This window comes from Setaria viridis, chromosome 2 (assembly GCF_005286985.2).
Source record: "Setaria viridis chromosome 2, Setaria_viridis_v4.0, whole genome shotgun sequence".
In the NCBI taxonomy this organism is placed as follows: Eukaryota; Viridiplantae; Streptophyta; class Magnoliopsida; order Poales; family Poaceae; genus Setaria; species Setaria viridis.
In genome coordinates this window covers 39,117,904-39,144,342 of record NC_048264.2, presented here as the reverse complement: position 1 = coordinate 39,144,342, position 26,439 = coordinate 39,117,904, and the positions used below count along the sequence as shown (strand labels likewise).

Here is a 26,439-nt window from a genome sequence, read left to right as displayed (position 1 = left end):
ATCCAGTTGCAATTACAGAGAATATAAATGAATTGATAAAATATCACTGCAATTGTGGGACTCTGTATAATTTTGCATATTGACTTCAACCTTGCGCTTTTCTTATTGGTACGATGCTTCGTCGTTAACCTTTTTACACAAAGCATGAGTTGCTACGGGTCTTACAGCTTGGTGTGGTCTGTTTATACCCCTGAGGACACCCATTAAGGTACTTATTAAAAGTTAATGGTGGTAGCAATGTAGCTGTCTCGTATCCATCAGTCAGGCTCAGGTTGCATCTTCCATCCTTCTGTAAGAAGACAAGTCCCTTTCTCTACAAACAGCATGATGGAGAAAGTGTGAGATGAACTTATAGTTGGTCCATAGCTCGCCCCTGCTGCTGTAGGGAAACGGACAGACTACTCTAGCAAAATATCTACCGCATCGTCTAGAAAACTTACGATAGACGCACAGCGCAGCAGAAGAGTTGGAGCAGCCGGTCCAACGTAGATGCGTGTTGGTGTAGAGGAAGTAATTGATCACGATCGTCTTCTCCTCATCCTCGCCTCAGCAGCTGCAGTAGCCGATCAGCACAGCAGCAGTGCCTCCACGGAGTCCACACGTACGGGGAAGGAACGTTGTGCACTGGTGTGCTAGCACCGCACGCGTGGCAAGGGTCTCGGGCTCAGGCCGAGAGGAAGTGGTGGCTAGGGTTGTGGCGTGGTGGGATTATGCGCCCCTAGCCCCAGGGACGGATCCAGCGTGGGGGCTTGGTGTGTGCGCGCGCTCCCCACCCCCAATTTTCAGCCATGGGTGAAGAGAAGGAAGAAGGAAATGAGGAAGAAGAAGAAAAGAAGAGAAGGAAGAAGAAAGTGAGCACCCCCTATCCACACATCCTGGATCCGCCCTTGCTTAGCCCCATCCCTCATATTTATAGAGCACACTAATGAGCTTCCCGGGTGAAGGTCCATTAGTTACCCTAATCTCTCAGAATCAATTATCCTGTGGACCTTTAGTTGGTCTGAATGGCCTTTAATCTGAATTATTATGATTGCCTCAGCAGCTGCCTGTGTGTTGCAACTCGCCATCCAACGTGACAGGGCCTGCGGTGTTGCCTCACGTCTTTCCCAAACAAAACTTCAGAGAGAAGCTCTTGCCCCTTTGATTTCTCACAAGAACTTCGCCATCTGAAAATCAATGGTGCAGCAGGAGTCGGTTGAAAATCTCTGCTCTCTGAACAAATAGCAAACTGTTCGGCATCTCAAATTCAACCATGAGCAGCAACCTGTAGTTGCAAGGTTAGACTCCGATGGTACTGGCATTAGTTGCCAAGTAGCAAACAATTGCATTAGCAGGTCATCATCAGCAGTTAACAAGAGCAGAAACAGAGAGTTCTTGAGGCACAACCGGACAAGGGCATAATTCAGGGAGCTTGTTAGTCGGTCCATTTTCGAGATGTACATATCATGTTATTACTTTGACAAAAACGTGCAGCTGAAAGCATAGCACCACATACGACTGCAGAAGTAACAAAAAAGAGAAAACCTATGTATACAACTATATTTATGATATCAAACAGGAGCACGGGTATTCACTATGAAAATACACCAGGTGCCACTCTGCGAGTTTATTTACATATGTATATCGTCTATATGAACACCGGACCGACATAGTGGGCAAGATGCCTGTCTAAGGAGCCAATTGTCGATGCAACGTACATGGAATACGTGTTGGCACTGAGGCAGGGCCCTCACAAATTGTTGCGCTCCAAAATCCTGGTACATTAATTTACCATGTTATCAGTACAAGACAAGGAGCTAATACTCTTATGTTACAGATAGATGGAATACAGCATGTCGAAATCACACAAACCTGAAGGCAGACTGAACAGCAGCTGCTATCAGTTTCCTGATTGCAATTGCTTGCAGCAACAAACCTCATCTTTGGGATCCTGTCAATCAATTCCCTTGACATGCCTCCTGTGCTGCCAGTTTCGAAAAGGTCATTGTTGTCCATGAATGGTGTGCTCAGTAGACTCATCTGCATAAGACAAACCACACTGATCAGACCTAGCGCTAGCGTAAGTATCTCGAGTTGCAATCGCATATAACCTTGCAACCCTGCAAATCAATATGAAATGTATTTATGGTGGAGTATGTGCACAAGAAAAATATTATCTAGTTCTATGAAATCTCATAAGAGAGAGTGCACCAAAAGAAACGCTGTCTGGTCCTACAGAAACATATAGTTTGCGTGCAACTACTTGCATGTAATATAAAATAATAGTACAGCTGTGCATCCTTTTTCTTAAAAGAAACAGTTTAACTTAAATTATACCAATTTGGAAAATATCAGCTCCCAAGCGTTCTTTTAAATGCATAAAAGTCCAACAATATGTTTTTTTGTTACTTCAGTTCAAAATTTTAAAATATTGAAAGTTAGTAATAGTATTTTGCAAGATCTCCTCCAACATGAAGTTATGTGGTGTCTAATTAAACCTGAGAATCAGCAGACTAGTACATAAAAATCTGACAGTATGCAGACATTGTTTTCAGATACTACTCCCCAGATTTACACATCCACATTTAGGTGCTGCGATAAAAAATGTTTCTGGGGTTGATCTCAAGCACAAAGATGCAGATCTAGATATTTCTGTCACCAGAAACTTCTTCTAGCAGGTGTATGGGGGCCATGAGCCACATTATTATTCACATAACCATTTAATGCTGAGAAACCCATACCCCATTAATCCTACGGTCCGAAAATGTTTCTTGCATTAATTGTTCGCTAGATTATTTTCCTAAAGGAACAATACTGGTGGGGTACCTACAACTTGAGGTACAAAGGAGAGTGACGGTGCATAACGGTAGCAAACATTGTAAACTACTACACCCATTTCAGAGCATGACAACTTGCCAGAGATAAGAAGAGCTCTGTACCTGGCTTTGTACTGCACGCTGCAGTGCTGGACTGACTTTTTCCCACACAATTCTTCCACTGAAGAGGCTAGATATGATGTCCAGCTGAAAGAACCAAAGCAGAAAAAATCAGAACAAATTCTGGTGAAATAAACTTTAGTGTACACACTAGACAAACACAGCTAACTTAGCAGAAGGCATAATTTGGTTGAGCAGAAAAAGTTGCTACTGTGTTCACATGCTCATCTGAGTTTATGCCAGCCGACAAACAGGGAAATATGCAGCATGCTCGAGTAGGTACATGAAAATGATCTTTCACCTCCCTTGCAATGTGAACAAGAGAAAGCAGGTACTGGATTCTTCCACTCACCACAAAGAGAATGCTGTATTTTCCTGAATGGCTGGACCTCCAAATCTCGATGCAGGATTCAACAGCCTCGATGGAGAATACTGCACCGGAGACTGCTCCGACTCCAGCCCCGCGGAGCATGCCGCTTTCCGTGGACATCCCCATGAATGCGCCAATGAAGATCCCGACGAGTGAGCCCACTGCAGTAAGCACAAACGGAGGAAAATCACAACAGGATCAAACTGGAATTCATCATTTGTAATAGAATTCTAGCAAGTCGCCCATAGAAGATGATTGCTCTTGACAGAACAGTCCCGTGAAACAGAGGCAGGAGAAAAGGATGAAACACTGGAGCCAGTAAACTCGATGGAACCTTGAGCAACAAAGAGGTACAGTACGGCACGAGCTTGCTTGCAAGACAGGCATGCCCCGTGCAAGACGCAAGTGGCAAAGGGCCTCCAAGATTTTGGCTTGCAAGATTGAATTCCTTCCCAATTTGAGGAAACGGGAGGAACAGGGCAGGAGGCCCAGGGAGCAGAAGAAGGCGTGCGCGGCGGGTCTGGGCAGCACGGAACAATACGGCAGCCCTCAACCTCACAACAGGCCTGAAATTAAAGCTACTCGATTGACCACGGATTCGATCAACCGCCGAATTCGATCAAGAAGCACGCCGACACCGGCCCCGGGAAGCAGGCATCAGGGGAGGATTCATCCCCAATTTGATTATACGGAACAGCCCCCCAATGGCCAAGAAAGAAAAAAAACAGAGGCGGCTTGGGCACGTACCGACGGCGAAGACGCAGGTGAGCAGCGCGGCGAGCGCCCAGCCGGCGGCCCCCGCGGCGACGGCGGCGTGCCTGGCGCAGGCCCTCCGCAGCGCGTCAAAACGGCAGCAGGGAGTGCCGGCGGCGGAGGCCCAGGGAGAGGAGGAAGAAGGCCCCGAATCCATCGCGACGGCGTCCGTGCTCGGTCAATCCGAGAGCGGGAACGAGCATGCTACGACTACGAATTGATCGGGGTCGCGCGCGCGCGTATATATAGCAGCAGCAGCAGGCGCCCAGCCCCAAGGGGAGGAGGAGGAGGGAGAAGCCTTGTGGGTCAAGCAGCAGGAGCAGGAGGAGGAGGGGAGAGTCCTGGGGCGCGACGACGAAGGGGATAGGGAGGGGAGGCGGCCATTAATGCGAGGGGGAAAGGAAGGGCGTCGTCACGGGAAAGCAGGCGGAGACGGAGGAGCGGGCCGCCGTTTCCTGAGGCGCGTGGACTCGCTGCCGGGTTCGACGCGGAGAGGGGAATACTGTAACGGGTGGGCTGGGTCAGGGCCTCCGTGCCGGACCCGCTCCTGGCCCTCCTGCTCGTGGGGGGACGACGGAGCTGGGGGTTGATCCGGCCGTGCGGGAAGGCGTCTGCAGCTACGTGGTCCATATGTCCATATATGTCAGTGACTCAACTACATAGGATAGTACTGTAAAATAGTCTTGTTAGTTGGTGGAGCTAAATAAGTGATTTTGAATCTTCAGTTATGGCAAAAATGGATGGTCAGCACTAGCTAGGAAGGTAGTTAAGAAGCTAATGTCAGAAATCAATGAATTATGCACATAAACATGGTAAAAAACAGAAAACTTTATGAATAGAAACATGTCAATGGTTTTATTAGGACATCACCCAACAATAAGTATGCACTTGAACTCTACTGCAACTCCAGATGAAATGAGGTGATTCGCGCTTAAAAAAAGAGAGAAAAATGAGGTGGTTCTTCCTTGCTGTGCTTGAATCGCAAGCAAGTCATTTTTGTTAATTCAATTAGTTTTAAATCTCTGATCCATTGCCCCCCAGCTTCAAATACAAGTGTATCTAGGCTCATGCACGCCAATAAAAGGGGTGTGTGTGATAGAATGACTCCACTAGCTGTGCATCAATAATTGCCGTGGTTGATGCATTAGCTGCCACGCTTCCTCTACATACTAACAAGAAAATGGGGGCTTAAAGTGTGCCTCAATGTTGTTATTGTACTTTCGTTCAAAGTGCAATGGAGCTAGGCTGAATATACAGAGAAAGTGAGTACAATCGATTGTGGCCATTTAAGGCTACAAAGCTTCGCAATGAGGCTGAAAGCACGTACTCATTTTCTTCGGTCAAGTAGTTTTGACGCGACTGAAAAAGCTTGTAAAGAACAAGTCAAATACTAAACAAAATATGGCTCCGCACAAGTCAGTCATCAGCTAGCATGGTTTGTTTGAATTGAACATCCATCGAAGATTTTTCTCTACGACTACGCCTGCGCTGTGCATGGGGCGAGTTTTTCTATATCATTCCAATCTTTTCTCACGATTTCATTCATTATCATGAATCCCTTTTCCCACCTTTATTATTCATTCATTCACAATGATGCTAACATGTTTGATCAAAAACAAAAGTTGAGGAACTAGATTGGCCATTCTGAAAGTTGAGGGATGAACTTGACCCACGGTGCAAAGTTTAGGGATCAAATTAACTATTTTCACTACTGGAAAACTAAGCATTCGTTCAACGCGTTAGTACCGGAGTACCGGTCGTCACGCACAGTAACACCGGAGCCCCTGTAGTACCGGTTTGGAGCCTCAACCGGTACTAAATGGCGGCATGGGACCGGGAGGTCAACGGCTAGATTCCCTTGGAAGCCATTTAGTACCGACTGGTAGCTTCAACCGGTACTAAATGGTGTTCACACACGTGTGTACCGACTGTTAGCTTCAGCCGGTACTAAATGTCACAATTTAGTACCGGCTAGAGCCACCAACCGGTACTAACATACAAACTATAAAATAAGTTTCTTCTTCCTCCCCGAGCCCGAGCTCAACCATTTGACCGAGAGCTCGGGCTTCTTCACTCCCATGGCGACCTAGGGGAGGTGCTACCCATTTTTCTCACGATTTGGGGGGAGGGGGATTTCACTCTTCCAACTATTCTAAAGGTTAGAAACTTCATCCTCCCTCCTCTCATAATAGTATTCTATGTTTTATGCTTTGTAGCTAGAGAAATTTGTGCTTTTTTAGAGTGAAGATGAACGGAGAGTTTTTCAATTTATACATGCATGTAGAATGTAGAATTTTTACTTATGAAAGTCTGTTCAATATTAAGAAATTCGTATTGGATGTTGACAAATATGTGTTGTGTTAATTACTTTTGTTGCTTTGCATAAATAACATAAGTATAATATTGAAACAAAAATAATCAACTAATTTTGTTGTTTTACATAAATAACATAGTTGAGCTGCCGAAATTCTCCACAAAATTTGTAGGGATTGAATTTTCTCATCAAAAGTGGTCCATATATAAAAGGTCAGCAATATTTTTCAAAAAGTTTTTTTTACATTTATTGCTTTACAAATGGAGAAGTAAATTAAAAATATTTTGCAGATTGACCGACAATGGATGTATGGCGACCGGTGCTCCATACCGTTCATTAATGGCCTAAAGACTTTTCTCTAAGCGGCAGAGGCCATTAAGTCACCGAAGGATTTCATGTGCTGTCCATGCAGAATGTGCAAAAATAACAAGGATTACTCTAATAGAAAAACTCTACACAGCCACATATTTCGTTGGGGTTTCATGGATAACTATATTCTTTGGGCCAAGCATGGCGAAAGAGGAGTTGTAATGGAAGATGGTGAAGAAGATGATGATGATAACAACATTCCAGCTAACTGGGCTGAAGGTGGTGCCTTTACAGATTTTGAAATGGGCGAGACTGAAGAAGATTTTGCAGAAGATGAACCAGCTGACGAACTAGGTTAGGTGTTGCTAGATGCAAAGAAAGACTCCGAAAATGCAAAAGAGACAAAGAAATTTGAGAAGATGTTGGAGGATCATAAAAAGTTGATGTACCCTGATTGCAATCAGGGCCACAAAAAGTTGGGTATCATACTGGAATTGATGCAGTGGAAGGTAGCAAATGGTCTAACCGATAAGGGATTTGGGGAGCTATTGAGAATCGCAAAGAACACGCTTCCCGAGGGTAACGAACTGCCCTCAACAACATATGAAGCAAAAATGTTTGTTTTCCCTCTAGGATTGGATGTACAGAAGATACACGCATGTCCTAATGATTGTATTCTTTATCTCAGCGAGGAATATGAGAAATTGGATGCTTGTCCTATTTGCGAGGCATTGAGGTATAAGATTAGGCGAGATGATCCTGGTGATGTTGAGGGGCAACTATCAAGAAGAGAGTTACATCAAAGGTGATGTGGTATTTTCCTATAATACCACGTTTGACGCGCTTGTTCAGAAACAAGGCACACGCTAAGTTGATACGATGGCACAAAGAAGAATGTAAGCAAGATGAGAAGCTGAGACACCCCACAGAGGGTTTCCAGTGGAGAAACGTTGATAGAGAATTTTCAGACTTTGAGAAGGACACAAGGAATATAAGGTTTGGTTTAAGCACTGATGGAATGAATCCATTTGGTGAGTTCGGTAGTACTCATAGTACATGGCCTGTGACCCTATGTATCTTCAACCTTCCTTCTTGGTTGTGCATAAAGCGCAAGTTCATCATGATGTCAGTCCTTATCCAAGGCCCCAAACAACCTGGCAACGATATTGATGTGTACCTAAGACTGTTGGTTGATGAACTTTTACTGCTATGGAAGGAAGAAGGTGTACCTGTGTGAGATAAGGACAAACATGAGACTTTCATTCTCAGAGCATTGCTTTTTGTAACCATCAATGATTGGCCTGCACTTAGTAACCTATCGGGACAGACGAACAAGGGATATCGGGTGTGCACCTACTGTCTAGATTGAACCGATAGCATGTATTTGAAACACTGTCGGAAGGTGGTGTATATGATCCATCGTCGATTTCTTCCTGCGAATTACCCTTTAAGAAAGAAAGGAAAACATTTTAAATGGGGAGCCCGACACTCGTGCTAAGCCTTTGTACCATAATAGAAAACATGTATTTTCTATGATAAAGGATGTGAAGATAGTCTTTGGTAAAGGTTACGGTAGCCAACATGTTCCAAACAATGATAACGGACGTGCAGCCATGTGGAAGAAGACGTCTATATTATGTGAGCTACCTTATTGGGAAGTTCTAGAGATCTGCAACACAATTGACGTGATGCACCTGACGAAGAATCTTTGCGTGAACCTGCTAGTCTTCCTCGGTGTTTATGGGGCATCAAAGGATACATTGGAAGCAAGGCAGGACTTGAAATGTACGGAACAACGAGAGGATCTACATCCGGAAAAGAGAGAATAGACAACACTACTTACATCCTGCCAGTTACAATCTCAGCAAAGAGGAGAAACAAAGCATGTTTGTTTGCTTGAATAGTATGAAGGTCCCGTCCACGTTCTCCTCTAATATACCGGGAATAATAAATATGAAAGGGAAGAAATTCACAAATCTAAAGTAACATGACTGCCACATCTGGATGACACAATTGCTTCTAGTTGTACTAAGGGGTATTCTCCCAGAAAATGTGAGATTGACAATTGTAAAGCTATGTGCATTCCTTAATGAAATTTCGCAGAAGGCAATCGATCCAAGCAATCTAATAAAGCTACAGAATGACGTGGTCCAATGTCTTGTTAGCTTTTAGATAGTCTTTCCACCTTCCTTCTTTAATATTATGACTCATATCTTGGTTCACCTTCTTAAAAAGATAACCATTCTGGGTCCAGTATACTTGCACAATATGTGACCTTTCAAGAGGTTCATGTCGGTCCTAAAGAAGTACGTTCGCATTCGTGCCCGTCCAGAAGGAAGCATCACCAAGGGATATGGAACAGAGGAGATCATTGAGTTTTGTGTTGACTTTATTGATGGACTTAGTCAGATAGGGGTCCTCGTGTCATGACATGAGGGCCACGTGAAGGGAAAGGGTACACACGGGAACAAAACTAATATGAACATACATGATACTGAAATCTGCAAAGCAAACTTCACAGTGCTGTAGAATTCATCCTTGGTGGCTCCATATATGGAGGAGCACAAGGATATTGTACGGTCCGAAAATCCGGGAAAGTCTGAGGCATGGATTACACGGCATCACATAGATACTTTCGCAACATGGATCCGATGACACCTCATGGGTAATGAGACGATTGATGAACAACTTCAATGATTGGCTAGGGGACCATCTGTCTTGATATTGCAATACCAAGGGTACGAGATAAATGGGTATACATTTTATACGAGAGCACAAGATCAAAAGAGTACCAACCAAAATAGTGGTGTCTGTATAGTTGCAATAGACAATAATGGGAATAAGGACAGTTACTATGGTGTCATAGAGGAGATTTGGGAACTTGATTATGGATCTTTGAAGGTCCCTCTGTTTCGCTGCCAATGGGTTGCTGGAGGAGACATAACAAAAGACCGTTATAGGATGACAATAGTGGATCTCAACAAGATTGGATATAGAAATGAACCATTCGTCCTAGCCAAGGATGTGAGTCAGGTTCTCTATGTAAAGGACATGTCAAGCAAATCCAAGATGAAGGTTGGTAAAAAGTCAGAAGATGAGCTAAAACGCCACATAGTTCTGCCAACGAAAATAAAAATCATTGGAGTTGAGGACATTTCGGACAAGTCAGAATATTTTGATTAGTTTGATGACCTTCCTCTAGTCTCACTTCAGGTTGACCCCAACGTCTTATTATCCAAAGAAGACGCCCTGTACTTACGCCGCGATCATGACCAAGGGACGTTTATCAAGGAGAAGATTATTCAATGTTCCATTGAATAATGATGAGTCACCTTAGAACTTTAATATTATGTGGTATTATGTGGTTATGTGATGAACTATATAATGTATTTTGTACAATTTGAATAATTATGTGGTATATCTCTCGATTAACAATACTATTTTGGCTCATCAAAAGTCTAAAAACATTAAATTAGAGGCAATTATACAAGTACATTGCATACTGATGGCATAATTGTCAAATTTATTATAGCTAATATTTCTTAATATTTTTGCATGTTCAAAAGAGTAGTGTTTTCCTTTTTTATGGATTACCAGCATTATGGAAACATTCATATCCTATTAGTAATTAAAAACTTCTAATTTTACTATATAAATAAATTGTAGTATGGTGTAGAGATAATCAACAGTAAGGTATGAAACGTTTTTCAATTATTTTTCCTAAGTTTACTTCATTTATTAAGTATAAAACTAATATAACTGCAATTTTAGAAATAAGAAAAGAAAATAGAGTGTTGGCAGGAAACGAAACACTGGGGGAAGATTAGTACCAGGCGGAGGATTTGCCTAGTATTAAATTTCTCCAGTTTCGCCTCCCACCTTTTTGGCCACATTAGTACCGGGCGGTGGCCTTGCCCGGTACTAAATGATACAATTTAGTACCGGGTATTAGCTTTGCCTGGTACTAAAAGCCATTTTGTACCATTCAAGGTCTCCGCCTGGTACTAATCTGGTCTAACCTACAAAAATCCCACCCCTCGTCTTCTCCAACACTTAGCCGCTCACTTGTTCCTCTCCTGATCCTGCCGCCACTCTGTCGTCCCCACCGTTGTCGTGCACCGTCGCCCGCTGCCCCGACTCCTCCTTGACGTCCGGCCGAGGCCCGGCGCTCCGCGGCATCGCGGCGCACTCCGCCCTCCCCCCCCCCCCCCCGCACGTAGCGCTCCTCCTCGACATCCACCGTCCCAGCCAACCGCCCCCGTTCACCGCCAGCCGCCGTGACGGCTCCTCCTCGACTTCCTAGACGTCTGACCGCACGTGGTGCACTCCACCATGCCACACCCCACACTCCTCCTTGACGTCCGCGCCGCCCGCCGCCCCAGCCAACCGGCCCCCTTTCTCACCGGCCACGGCCCCAGCTCCTCCTTGACATCCTCGACGTCCGGCCGCACCTGGAGCTCCCCCAGCACCGCGGTGCACTCTGCCCTGCAGGATTCCGAGCTCCCCGACGCCGACCGCCGCTCCGCCCCGGTCGGTCGCCCCCCGTGCTCACCATGCTTCGCCGCATTTCGCCTCGTCCTCACCGTGCGCCGGCCGTCCCCGGCCCAACCGCCTTCGCCAGCTGCCGCTAGAACCCCGCGCTCCGGCCTTCGCCCCCGCCACTGCACCCTCAGTCCTTCGTCTGCGTATGTAAGCCCCCAACCCCTACCCCAATCGCTGACGTCAGCAAGCCACATGATGATGTCAGCAACTAGAAATTAGAAAATAAATAATGAATTTGTAGAAATCATTGAAATTATTGGAAAATGGCATGGAAACTTACTTACATGATGCCTAGAATTCTTTATTTTGTTGATTTTAGTTTCATTCAATTTACAATTACTTTCTTAATTATTTCTTTTAGTAATGGTTAGAATTACTTGTTAATATTGAAGATAAAAATAGAGGAAACTATTACAAAATATAGGAAATTGGTAAAAATCATTGAGATTACTGGAAAATGGCATGAAAACTTACTTACATGATGCCTATAATTATTTATTTTATTGAATTTAGTTTCATTCTATTTACAATTACTTTTTTAATTATTTATTTTAGTAATGGTTAGAATTAATTGTTAATATGGAAGATAACAATATAGAAAACTATTACAAAATATAGGAAATTGGAAGAAATCATTGAGAAATCATTTATTTAGAGTTACTTTCTAAATACCTTATTTTTTTTTCTTGTACTAGTTAAAATAGGAGCAAAGGACGAAGAGGAGTTCATTCAAAATATTATTAATGAAGACAGCAACTACAACGCAGAAGTAGATGAAGACTGGTGATGGTGGTAATGATGCTCTAGTTGAAGAGGAGGAAGAAATTGCCGAGGTATATGAATCACTATATACATGTACATGATTTCAATTCTCTACCTATCAACAATAGTTATAATTAATGTATCTTTTTTGTAGCCATCTGCATCCTTGTCGAGGCCTAAACAGAAACGAGGCAGGAAGAAAAAGTTGGAGGGGGCGTACCATCATCACAGAAGTGGGTGAGGAAGGTGCACCAATTGCTCCCCCCGGTGCGTTAACAACATTTGCCAATCAATGTGGGTATGTTGTTCGGGAAAACATCCCCATAAGCATTAAAGATGGAGAGCAACCGCACTTACCGATACACCTGAAGACCTCATCCGTGAGCGAGAGAAGGAATTGTGTTAGCAAATTTGATACTGCACTTCACATATCTAGAAGCGAAAGCAAAAGAACCGAAGGAATTTGCCTTTAGGAAGATGGCAATTGCTTTTCAGACGTACAAGAAAAACTTGCACAAAGACTTTATCAAGAAGGGCATCGAACCAGATTTGGAGAACAAGTTCCAGAAGCTAGCACCTTATTGGGAAGCATTCAAGCAATACAAGTTGTCAAAAGATGCCAAAAAGCGAGCTGTACAAGCTAAAGATAATGCGAGCAAAAAGAAATATTATTATCGTCTTGGCTAAGAAGGTTATAAGACGGCGATGTCGAAATGGTAGAGGATGGAAGATGACCTAATAGGAAGAGGAATCGTGCCAGCAACTCTCGATTGGCCATTGCGAGCAAAGAACTTTGTCTACACTCATGGTGGCACACTAAATAGGGAAGATGGATCGTTTATTACTACTGATTCATTAAAAGCAGAATTCACCAGGTTGCAAGCTGCACTAAAGGCTACACGGCAAGGAAATTTCAAGCCTGTTAGAGAGAAAGACAAGCTGACTTATGCACTTGGGAATCCGGAACACACTGGACATGTCCGAGGTATGGGTGTAGTTCCATGGAAGAAAGGCTTCGGTGAAGATATTGAGTCTTACAAAAGTCGAAGAAAAGCAAGACCGTAGCAGAAGAGAAGTTGTGTGTCCTAGAAGAACAAGTAGCCTCAACTAATGAAAGAATGGATCGGCTTCAAGAGGCGTTAGCACTTAGCCAAGAAGGAGCTGCATCAGGTGCTAATGTGGATATAATAAGCCCCGCTTCCCAACGTCGTAGCAGTGTCGCTTCCATGGAGTTCCAACCAGTAGAAGAATCATCTAACATGGTTGTGGGCAACAACGAACACTACCCTATGGACGACATCACTGTGAAGACCCCATGTGAGCTTCTTACTCCGGTGAGGAAAACGGTCAAAGTAGTGGCTCACAGTATTGCTAAAGTACCGGTACCGGACGGGACAACTCATGGCGTGCAGATTCCTGAAGGATATGCTAGAGTCCAGGTTGACTGAGTGGAAACATGATGGGAAGACCTGGACCTCGAGATCCCTGGAGTCGATGGTGAAACAGAATTGGGACCCACCATCCACACCTGGATTTGTTGGGCCAAGTGCTACATAAGGTTTCAGCCACAGTTCTCGCATCATCCCCTCAGAGCTCAAGGCATAGATCACCAACATCACCATCCAGAAATGTACCTGCTCCAAGGGACCAAAGCATGAGTCCATCGTCCCCACCAGCTACAAGGGACCAAAGCATGAGTCTACCGTTACCTCAGCCTCCACATTGCAAGAAGAAAAACTCGAAGGCTTCGGTCCCGCCACCTCCGAAGCAAAAGAAGAACCCACCTCCTAAAAAAGCAAAGCCTCCACCTCTGAAGCTTCCATATGAATGAACTATGGAGGAAAGTCATGCGATATCTATGGTTGAGGTTGCTGCTCACTTCGGTCCAAAGAAGAAGCCCGAGGCACCACCAATTGATGAAGCAACAAAGAAATACTTTAAATCTTTGGTGGTTAAAAAAGTGGTGAAAGAACCCATCTCGGACTATGATTGCTCAATCACAAAGGCATTTGAGAAGAAAAAAATCATGGTCCACCATTCCCCAGCTCGGAGAACAATCTTAACAATCGATCGATCCGCTCAAAGTGCTTTCAAAAGAAGATGAGATTATAGCTCAATGGATTGCTAAGACCAATCTCACAAAAGAACAACTCCAAGGGGGGGGGGACGATATTGAAATTCACCCAAGTGCTGGTAAATGGGAGTTTAAGATGGGGGAACCTCTTGTGCGGCCACAGTTGGTGCCTCACCTGCCAACGAAAATGTATGCATTTCATAAATGGTACATGGAGGCAACTGCAGCTGGACGGATCATGTTCGCTGCTCGGGTTCAAGATCGTGATTACTTTTGAGGGCCAGATGACATATGGATTGAGTTTGAAAGTCTATGGTACTTGTATCGTCAAGACGCCCTTGACAAGTCCCTCATTAGTGCATGGGTTCTGTAAGTGTTTGATCTAATATCTACATCGTAGCTCCTACATTAATTGTGCACGGTCTCATCCCCTCTTTTATTTTGTATCATGCAGAATGGAGATTCAACATTGCCGGAGAAAACAATACTATCATGTCGGCTTCATGGACCCACATGTTATAAATGAGGAATGCTTAATGCAATGGCCAAATCGGACCATGAAAACTATTTTCAACTTCCTGGATAAACAACATCACATGCAATACATACTTTTGCCGTACAACTTTTAGTGAGTCATTCATCCCTTTTTTCATCATCCGTTCAAGTTAATAATAAGTATATCTAACATTGCGTGTGTATATGTATATGAACAGGTTCCACTGGATACTACTTGTTATCGAGATTAATTGAAGCCACGTCACAGTGCTGGACCCGAAGAGAAAACCAAAAGCAGAGTACCAAAGCCTCGTAAATGCGCTTAATAGGGTATGGGCTCGCTTCATAAAAAAACACACATGACTGTTCAAGGAACAACTTACTATCAGGGATAACTTTCCGGTATGATTTCAATTTGGACATCTAGTGCATGTCATTTCTTAAAAATCATGACTGCTTGAATATTTCATAACTCCTTTTCCATATTTATTGTTTGAGGTATGAGGATGGAAACAACTTATATGGATACTACTGTTGTGAATTCATCCACGACATTGTAGGTCCCAAGCAAGGCAGGGACCATCAACACCATGTATGTAAACACAATTCATATCAATTCAATATTTTTCAATTTGCACATATATTGGTTTAAAATGATGATGTTAATTTGCACATGACAGATTGCTGAAATGGGAGAAGATCTCATTGCCCCAAAATAACTCAGGGTAATTCAAGAACAACTATGTGGATTCCTTTTGAAGGAGGTCGTAAATCCAAAGGCAGAATTCTATTACGATGGAACAAGTGTGGGTCAACTTCATCCAATCAGGGACTTGGATGACGACGCGTAATGCATATTCGGAAAACTTGTAATATTTGAAGTGTATATAAATTGTATAAATATAATATACGTAGCCTTTACTATATGCTAGATCAGTACATATATATATATATATTAGCGTAATATTATTACTCTACGCAAATGGATAGTGTACACTAATACGAATACTAACCAACCCACGAATTAAAACAAAAGGAAAATAGAAAAAGAATAATTATTTAGTACCAGTTGGTAAAACCAACCGGTACTTAAACTACCATCCGCAACAGCGCGACGTGGCTCATGTACTAATTGGTAATTTGGGCATTTTGACCTGTACTAAATATGACCATTTAGTACCGAATAAATAGTACCGATCAGGCACTCGGTACTAAGGGATATTAGGCACTCGGTACTAACGGGATTACTGACCGGTACGAAAGGAGATCGTCCATCAGTGTTTGCCTTATTATTTCAGAAAATTGAGCCTCCTTGCCTGTCATCATCGTTAGCTGTTACGTAAATAAACTCCACTGCTGATATAATGGCAGACGCTGCAAAAGTGATAGCGTGGCAGGATTTCATATTATGCAACGAAACATGAAAGTATATGATCAGTACTACTGCATTCCTATACGTAAGTTGTAGTAATAAGAGATCATTGATGTTTTCACTTGGAGCGAGGATTTAATTAAGAGTACATTTGTTTTAACAAATAAGATTATACTCGTGAGATTTCTTAAAATATTACAATGCATATTATATTCCTCGATGTTTTTACTTCTGTACCGAATCATTGACGAGATGGTCATGCAAAGCATAAAAAGCGGGGAAAAATTATATGCCGTTCGTGCGATCACTAATGTTTTGTCGCCTACAAGATGCAACATTTAAACTTGTAAAACAATTGTTTATATCTGGGAAAAAATAGTTTCCAGGTCACGGTTATTGTGTGAGGAATTAGATGGATTCTGGTAGCGCACCCCTTGTCCCTCCACGTTTTTTTCTTCTCAATCCACAGATTTTTCGAAACACGTACTCTCTAGAATAATTGTTCGCGGCTCATGACTTTGATTTCTTAATTTGTCAATCTCCCCTCCCTTCTCTCTCCACTTTTTTCCTTTTTTCAATCTATATGATTCAGACTTTGACGGCTCAAATAGGGAAGCATTTGTGCTCTCACGCGATGACCCAAAACAGTACTCCATCGCTCCGTGCGTAAGGACGTTGGCAGCCTCTCGTGCAATGGGACCGTCGTCGTGCTCTTGCAGCTGGATAACGTGCAATCCGTAGTTAGAAGCATGATCAGCGTGAGGCCGGCCGGCTGCGGTCTAGAGTGGTCATCTATTCTACTCCCTCAGTCTCAAATTACTATTCGTTTTGATTTTTTATATACATCATTTTTGTTATATATATAGACATAGTATATATCTAGGTGTATATCTAGGTGTATATTAAAAGATATGTACCTAGAAAAATCAAAACAAGTAGTAATTTAGGAGGGAGTACTAGCTAGCTGACGTGCCGGATGTGGTGCATATGGCGGTCTTCGTCGGAGCATGCAAGCTGATGCAGTGAGGGAGTACTAGCTAGCTGATGCGCCGGATGTGGATAGCATACGGCGGTCTTCGTCGGATCCGAGCATGCAAAACTGATGCGAGCTGGGAACAGGCGCACGTGCCTTCACGCGCGCTCCTGTCCTCTGTCCTCTCGGCAACGGATTTGGTTGGTTTGGCCCCGCGCGCGCGTCATCTAGAGGTACGTATCTACCTAGCGCACTGCACGCAGCATCATTGGAACGCCGCCGCCCGACGTACGCATATAGTAGGAGTAGTACTCCGTATACGCCAGGATGCAAATGCAACCCAACAGGCAACAGCAGTCATGCGCCCGCCAACCTCATCTCCTAGGGAACCGGAGACTTCCTGTAGTGTACTGTATATCCGCCACAGCCACAGAGGAGCGGGCGTGTCAGGGTTTGCTATCTATCTAAGGATCTACGGCACGGCTTAACATACCAGTACATGGTGTGGTTGAGCACCACTACTTACTTCTTTTAAGTGAAATTTTTTTGCTAGAGTTTATATCTACTTTATCCATTTTTCTCTCTCTCTTACAGTATGTATAAAAAAGAACTCCCCCTTTAACCTAGCCATGCATACATCAAGGAACGAAGAAACAAAGGAGCACAGCTCTGATTTTAGTTAGGAGTCATTACTACAAGATTCTTATCTAAAGACCTAGTATGAGCCGATTCAGATACCATCATCATTATTATTCAAGTATCAATGTATGGTTAGCACAAGAACTGAAGTGCTTGCTACGGAATTTTCCATCCAAAGTCCAAATTGATGGGCCTTATACAGTCACACGAAAAGGACATGGCGATCCATCGCCGGCGGCGATCAGATCGATGGCTCACCACCGTACGTGGCGCCCGCGGCACTGCAGACGTAGATATACTCAGATACGTACAAACTTTCGCATGGTCTGATATCTTGCTACCTAGCCTAGGCCTCTCGTGCGTACGAGAGCGATACTTGGTCAAGGCACGGCGTCCTATCAAATGGCCGAGGAAGTACTGCTCCATTCATCATCGTTCAGTCACCATCCCTGAAACAGCAGCAAACCCGTCTCTCCCTGGACTGCGTGTGCGTGATCAAGCGATGACCAACCATCCCCAAACAAGCATCCGTCGGATGTATCTCTGATCGGACGGCCCACGTAGCTGCAGTCTCTGCTCTGCTGTCCGTTATTCTAGGCTTCTAGCCTTGGCCTGTAGCAGGATACGGGAGCAGGGTCCCCGGCTACAGCGTCTCTGTTCTTCCGGCGGCTGCTAAGCCTGCCGAAACCACACGCCGCCGACGCCCGTCGTCCATGACGCATATCGGTCGATTTCTTTCTACACAGGTCTCGGACGATGCACAAAGTTTGAGGGCGTGCAATGATGAATGGTCAACGAATGAGGAAGCCTGAAGAATTTGCGAGTTCACTGTATCAGCACAGTGCACGGCTCAGATTCTTCCTGGAACCGAAGATTATAGAAGCGGCATTCTTTATTATAGGCGTGTGCGTCTGGACAGATCCAGCAGAGTGCTCTTGGAAAGGGATAATCAGACAATGTCAGCACTCAGGAGATGGCAAGTGAATTCTTATCTAATTTACATCATCCAATCAGGGAACTCCTCGAACCCAGTGCAGTTGGTGTCATGCTGCGACACGATTGGACATCTGACGAAAAGAAAAAATGGCAGAATGAGCATTTGGTCCCTTCAAATTGTAGCTCATGGAGCTTGCCCATTTCTCCTAGCAACATACACAGCGAACAGGTGCGCCCTTCTGTTTTGACATGTCTTGGATTGTGATTTTAGGCACAGTAATTAACAACCACTAATTTGATAATACAGTATTATATATAATATGCTACAAGTACATATATAGCTTTATGTTTGCTAAAAGGTTAAGAGTATGGACTGAATAATAGCTAACTGGAATTCTTCAGTTTCTTTGTCGTTTGGTCAATCTATAGCGTATTTGAGTTTCTACGAAAGCTATTCTCCAACGCTTTGAGCACGGTTTGTTTCTATAACAAAATACTGTCTGGTTGGATAGTTTGCATCTAATCCTCAACAGTTGTACCTATCTCATTTCTTTTAGAGTGCATGCATATTTCATCACTTTCGTATACACACAGTAGGTTGATTACAGTGGCAAACAGTACGTTTCCTCATCTGGCTACTCCAACCATAGTTTAATTCGAATCTGAATTTAATCCTGAGCGAACTATCCAGAGCTGAATATTCAGAAACATCATTGACTACATTGCCAGCAGTCGGAGTGTAAAAATGATTTGAGAAGTGCTCTGGTACTCCTCTTTTTAATTTCTTGCACGAATTTTAAAGTAGCCCACCATTTAATTAAAGGAAAAGTTTTTTTAATTATTTTTTATCTGGACCTCCGGTCCATGCCCACCCGCTCCACATTCACCGACATGTTCTTCCGAGTCTCGATCCCCTTTCTTCGGACGTTGTATTTTGTATGCCGCGTGAGGACTGAGGAGCTCCTCCGAGCGAGGGTGCAGCGGTGCTCAAAGACGGCGACGGCGCCACCAGCGAATCGAGGCGGCGACAAGCCCATTCTTACCATCTGCCTGAGCCTTCCGCGCCGCGGTCCTCAAGTCACTTGCCGCGTCCGAGCCGGAGATGTCCGCACTCGTTGCCGGGGAGCTCCACGACGTCATGATCCTGCGTGGCTTCGGGAGCTCATCACTGTCAATGCGTGGTGCTTCTATCACCAGCCAATTCAAACACCTTCAGGGCCCCATAAAAAATTCAGCCTTTGAGTAAAAAGCATCGATCAACACACTCGCAACACTGATACTCTGATTACAGTTGTTACTGATAGCATACCCATGAGCTTGCGTAACTCCCTGCAGAGTGGAGAACAAAGGAACTGAAGGAACGATGATTGAAAATGTGGCTGAATTGGGTAGCATGCCGGAACCCATGGAATTTCATCAAACACCGCGCGAGCAGCCGAGCAGATCGCGTGTCTTCGGCGTTGGCATAGGCAGTGATGACTGATGACCCCATTGGACACGAACAGATCGGCCCTGAAGTCGCGCAGGATCGCAACGGCGTGGAACTCCCTGTCGATGAGTGTGGACAGGCTCGGCCTGGACGCCGCGAGTGGCTTGAGGAGCGCAGAGAGCGTGATCTCATCCGGGCAGAAAGACGCGGACCGCAGCTGACGACTCGACGGGAAATGGAACATCCGAACAGAGGGGATCGGGAGAAGGAACAACGCTGAATGCAGATCGCCCGGGATGATAACCATAGGGTGGGCGGGCATGGGCTGGGCGAGGATAGGGCCAAGTCCATCCAGGAGCAGATGAAAATCAATTAAGAAAATTATTAATTAAATGGTGGGCTTCTTTAAGATGCTTGCAAGAAATTAAAAAGGAGCAGTTCTCGAATGATTTTTTCATAATGAATACGTCAGAATTTACAGGTAACGCTCACAGGTCAATCAGCTGGAGTTTAATTACCCTGAGGTTTAATCAGAGAGGCAAGGAGGTCTGGAGGGGATTGCTCGGAAGGCAGGTAGCTCGGTTATTGGATCGTTTGTTGACCTGAAAAGAATAAAAAATGGGAAAAAGTGAAGACCAAATCTTCTGTGGGATCCATGGATGATGGAACCCGTACATCAGGTAGCTTCTTCTAACGAATCTGCCAGACGTTTCTGAATCCATCACTGTGCATGATATCATCGGAACAATCATCAGTTCTGTCATCATCACGATATCCAAGATTTTGAGCAGCCGCGGAAGGCAATTCCAGAAACAACTGTTTGTGATGCAGAGCAGTAGTTGTTGGCATGCAGTCAGTCTTATTGTTTCTACTGGTTGGCTAGCTACATATACGCTAAATTTCTCATGCTTAGATATAGCCTACCGTTTACTGACCATTTAAAAGGCATACGAAAATGATTTGAAAGCGACCGCACCTTGAAAATGTATATAGTGAATTGTTTTCCTCTCATATATTTAGGAGAAATTACAAAGCCGTAGTATTTGACAACATTTCTTAATCATAAACATTTCCTAATAACAGTCGCAAGCATATCAAGGTCATCAAAGTATTCAGACAACATGTTTGTAAGCATTAAATTTTTAAGTGGGGTCCCGATCGAGCAGATACTTAAGTAATCCTCCTGAGTAATCACGGGTACTGTTTAGGACCACAGCTACCTGCTTGGTTTCAAGGGCTGCCAGCTGAAAGGAACGTCGAACAACCCAACTGCCCGCAGAGGAAAGCAGCCCTGCCCGGCGGTCCATCTACGCTGCTCATTGCAAGGCTCTGGAATTATATAGGAGCCTACAGGCACTACTTTCTAGGTCAATAAGGCCTTTTTTTAAAAAAAAAATCACCCGATTTTGCATTGGTGTAATGTCTAGAGCTTTAGATGCAGAGAGCCACAATGATGATGTGGATGGAGATGGGCAACTACTTTCCATATACGCCGAAATGTTGTCTAGCAACATGCATGGTTTATGAAGGCCCATTGCATGCAAGAATATCTGAAGCTATGTCTTCTCTCATGATGTTGAACCGGCACCATAAAACAACCAAGAAACTTGAGGAATACCTGTGACACATTGAGTTGGAGACTTGGACATGCATACCGACTGATCGTCTGATCCATTAAGTGAAAATGAAGCCCTGCAGTTCAGCAGTTGGCATTCATTCATTCAAGTGCCCTTTGCTTAGTACAGAACCGTTGGCATTATTGTCGTTCTCCTCAAGAGACCTTGGCCGGGAAGCAAATTTTGCCAACCGTGCATCTGCTTCTGTCATGCGGCAACTCGGAGCTTAGCTTATTACACCACATACGTGTGGATGTGTAATCAAAGATGGCACATCGATCCGCCGATCCGCGTACCCTGCACTAAAGATTTGAGCTCGACGTGACAGTGAAGTCGTGCAGTTGAGCATTCAAGCCTTTGCTTAGCATGACACCATCGTGGCCGATCTCCTGGAGAAACCTTAGTCAATAAGCGTTTGTCTTATGCTTCCAATTAATGATAATAAAAAAAGAGTTGTAGTAGTAATTAAATTCCGGCCGTTTGATCATGCTGTGGTCATGTATTAGCTAATTGCTGCGCACGGCCAGAAAGGATCCTTTGCTGGAAGACGTGGACTATGGACGATCCAGTGAAAGCACCGAGTTCCTAGCTGATTTCTTCTTTCAACTTTTAAGCACGGATTGCATTTCCCGGCCCGTTAACATTCAAATCACCTACCAGCTGATGACCACATCTATCAATAGCCGTGTTGTCATCAGGCAACAGTAGTGGCTAGCTAGGCTACGAAGAGCGACCAATCTTGAGTGACTTTTGTTTAGCTGGTCCAGGCCAATTTGACGATCGATGCTTCGGATGTTGGGTGCAAATCAGCATTCAGTGCATGCATAGTACTCGTGCCGTACAGTGCATGTACGCTTTGATTTTAGCGAGTAACGCAAAGATTTGAATGGGCATTTGCATTTCAACATTGTTCCAAGTAAAAAAAAAGCAAATTCACATATGTAACTTTGACATGTCTGAAAATCTCATCTCGCTGATGACTCATCTTATATTGTCGACCAACATACATGTCAAAACCCTGTCCTGAAAAAGGCCGAGGAGAGACAAGAACGTGTGAGTCGTTGAACACGGGCAAGGTAATAAGCTCTCATTCGTTATTGTAGCAGTCGATCAGATTTTCCAAAGCGATCGATGATGGCAACTAGTAGGTCAATTGAAGCCCAACCATCAGCGTTAAGAATCTCCCAGTTCGGCTGCAGAGGAACGGAACATGTACACATCAACAAGCAGAGAGCCCATCAGGGTTCAGAGGGCTTGGCCGCATGGCACAGGGCAGAGTTCCTAGCTACACGGACGCGTGACGTGTAACTGTTTATGACGACAAATAAATTCTGGCCGTGCAATACATGCTTTGAACAGGAAATATATTAAAACTTCTCATTAAATATTCCTCATCAGTTTACCCAGCATTTGTTTTTATATATCTTTTATGCTTGAAATTTTCACATATCTCTCTTTCGAAAACATGTCTGCGCTCAAGTTCTTTCTCTTATCTTACTATACACACGCGGGGCAAAGGCTGATGCTATTACTTTCTCATAGGAACTTCAAAAGGACAAACGCGCGCAGCAACTAAAAAGACGTCCAAACAAACTAAACTCACGCTAAATTAGGAGTTTAGAACACCAGAAATTCCTGCGTTTTCAATACAAAAAATTGAAGGTTGAATGTACTATTATCTTTCTCAACAGAACAGATGCATAATGTTTGTTCAGGATCGGATTATATGAACACATGAGGGAGGGAATGCAAGCATATACACACAGCGGATGTATTGAATGCAAGATGACTTGATTAGGCCGACCGGGCAGGACCAGTATGAATACGAGCGTTGCATCAATTTGCAATGTGCGACATGTATCAATTTCTCCTTCGATTATCGATTCTGGGAAAGACACGTCTATCTATACAAGACAAGAGCCGTGCTTGCTTAAATGGTTGCATTGATATGCCAATTACCTACCTTCCCCCAACAGGCCACACAAAGTCACAAACACAAGTGAGCATCCGGTACGGCCTCAAGCCGTCAAGCACATGATTGAAGTGCTGCCTAATCGTGCATGGTTGAAGAAAAAACATGCATATGCAAAAGGAATACATTACTCCTTCCGTTCCAAACTGTAGGTCATTTTTGATATTTATAGGTGCATAGATTTTTTCTATGCATCTAAATATACACTTATATCTAGATCCATAGTAAAGAATTATAAATCTAGAAATACCAAAACGACCTCCAATTTGGGACGGAGGGACTAGCATACATGGAACGCCATAGATTAATTATAAAAAACATATATATTTCTGCTAGTTCGATTTTAACTTTAGCAAACAAAACATAATTCAATTCTTCTGCAATACAAACAAGAAACAGCCAAGGTGGGCCTCGCCTAGCAAAAAACAGGGTGTGTCTGGTCACTGGGCTTCTGCTGTCATATCGGCCCAATCGGCAAAGCACCACCCCCCCGCCCGCAGGCTGCTAGGCTTTGTGGGCCGTTTGGCTTCATAATTCTGGGCTGGCAATAAACATGGATTATTCCGAAATAAACGAGGAAACAGTCCCCGTGAAAGCCTGAAATTATTTTGGCTGCTGATTCTGGGAGGACATAATGGTTAACGCAAGCCAAAAATTATTCACAACGCCGATTCCAAGAGTAATGTGATTTGGATCTAGATTTCGAGCGATTTTTTTATTTTCATTGAAATGATAGTTTCACCATGCATTCCATTTTCGCCCCTAATCAACACGTATAGTGATAGCTGATTTCTAGTGTAGTCTCTGATCAGTAACAATCCTGACAGGCTTGTATTAATACACAAGTGAGTTTTTTTCAAAAAATATGTAGAGAGACTAAAATATGAAGCTCAGATGGACCAAGCTCAAGAAAAGATCGAAGCTTTCCCTGAACTCTTAAGCCGTAGGGATGATCCGGCCGAGTCGCTTTTTGCACCTGGCGCGCACCATGATCTCACCCTGAACACGTGATTAGCACTCCATCTGTTTTCAATTATAGTTCATTTTAATTTTATCTTAAGTTATTTTTTTGACATTGATCAAATGTGTAGGAAAAACATCAACATCTATAAACATCAAATTACTTTCACTGAGTCCAGAATGAAATATGTCTTGATAGTAGATTTTTGGGTATTGTGGATGTAGTTATATTTTTGTCTATAAATTTGATAAAGGAGAAAAGTTTGATTTAGTACGAAACTAAAGTGTATAGCATATTTGTATTGGCTCTCATGTTAGCTCCACGTCTTCCACGCGCTCCTAAGATCAAGCTTTCGAACTGTGAGTCTATAACTTCCGCCCCAATGGAGCAAATCAACAAAATTCAGCATGTGAAATTCGACTATCAACTTGAATATTGTCTATTGTTGTTACAATAGAAATTTTCAGGCAGAACTAGTTATAGCAAACTATTTCAAACATGACAAACGTTTCAAAAAAGAAAATCTAAAATTCAAACATGACAATATAATGATCCATGGAAAAATGAGAATAGTCGAATAGACAAGTTAGTAACTGAACTAGGCGAAGATCTGACCCATATACCCGTTCAAAACAAAACAGGAGTAAGGAAAAACCAAAGAAGAAGGAAAACAGTTGGTCGCACTCACGTAACACCTGGCCGGGACAGCTCACTCGGCCACGCAGTCCAGACCACCAGACAGGGAAAACGGCTGTCAAACACAGGTCAGCCTGCGGGCCCCACCGATCACGCTTACAGCAAGACTGCCTTTGCCTTCAGTTCACTCCTGACGTCACCGCGGCCGCAGGCCTGTCGCGCCGCCTCCATTCCGCGCTCCCACCGCTCGCCGGCCCAAATCCCCAGCCGCCCACCACCACCAAACAAGCCCTACGCCGCCAGGTTCTCAGACAGAGTCAGAGCTGTGGTTCGCCTGGATCTACGTGCTCGCCGTCTCTGTCCGCCGGCCGCCCAGGGTACGTAGCTAGGGTTCCGTTCCGTCCCCTCGCCGCGTCGGCGCGAGAGCAGCTGAGCAGCATGGCCTCCGGATCCAGCGGCCACGGCTCGAGCGCCCACGGCGGGGCCCCATCCGGCGGCGCCGCCGCTCCGTCTCCGGACGCAGCCTTCCACGGCGCCCGCCGGCTCGCGAACCTGCCGGCCGCGGACCTCGTGGGCTACCTCATCCGCCGCAACCGCCGCGCGTCCGACTTCGTCGACGTGGCTCTCGTGCTCACCGCGCGCGAGCGCAGGCTCGCCGAGGCCGAGGCCCGGGCCCGCGCGGCCGAGGAGGCCGCGGCGCGCCTGCGGGGCGAGATGGCGGCGCGGGAGCGCCGCGCCGCCGAGGCGCAGGACCTGACCCGCCGCCTCGCCGCCGCGGCGGAGGAGCGGCTCCAGGCCGAGATCCGCGCGTCGCAGCGCAGGGCCACCGAGGCCGAGGCGCGCCTCCAGGCCTACGCCGGCGGGCACGACCACCGCGACATCGCGCCTCCGTCGCGGTGGTCGCTGAAGTGGACTGCTGACTCCGCACTCACCGACGACGAAGAAGAGGAGACACAGGCGGAGGAAGAGGAGGCGCCTTTGCAGGTTGCCTCCGGCAAGAGGAAGGAGGCCGTGGCTTCGTCTCCGGGCAAGCTCTTGAAGAAGCTCAAGCTGTGGGCATGGGGAGGTAGTAGTTGCTCAAATGCAGTACCGGAATCGGAAGCCGATACCACAGATGAAGGCGAAGCTGAAGATCCGTGGCCGGCGTGGGAGGAAGATGAAGATGCGCTTGCAATTATACCTGGAGGGTATGACCTGCAAGATGCTCTGGAGGAAACAGAAACCAAGCAGGGAGTTGGTGAGCATGACCAGCCTGAGGATAAAATGGGAGGTGAGCCGGAGAGATTTGAACATGAACCTGAAAACCCGGTTGCCCTTGCTGTTGTGACTCCAGGCAATGATCTGCCACCGAACGATGATGGCGTGGAAGCA

General features: G+C 44.8%; 1 protein-coding gene and 1 pseudogene across 1 annotated transcript; one reads left to right on the top strand and one right to left on the bottom strand.

Moving 5' to 3' along the window:
• Positions 1–1,392: 1,392 nt before the first annotated feature.
• On the bottom strand, positions 1,393–4,509 carry LOC117843643 (NEP1-interacting protein-like 1). The gene is made up of 5 exons (XM_034724294.2): positions 4,033–4,509; positions 3,268–3,446; positions 2,919–3,002; positions 1,852–2,019; positions 1,393–1,754 (listed from the first exon to the last, which is right to left on the bottom strand). Exons 1-5 carry the CDS (start codon positions 4,193–4,195, stop codon positions 1,611–1,613), a joined length of 738 nt encoding a protein of 245 aa, XP_034580185.1. The 5' UTR covers positions 4,196–4,509; the 3' UTR covers positions 1,393–1,610.
• A 2,144-nt stretch (positions 4,510–6,653) lies between these two features.
• Positions 6,654–10,085, top strand: LOC140221942 (uncharacterized; annotated as a pseudogene).
• Positions 10,086–26,439: the final 16,354 nt, after the last annotated feature.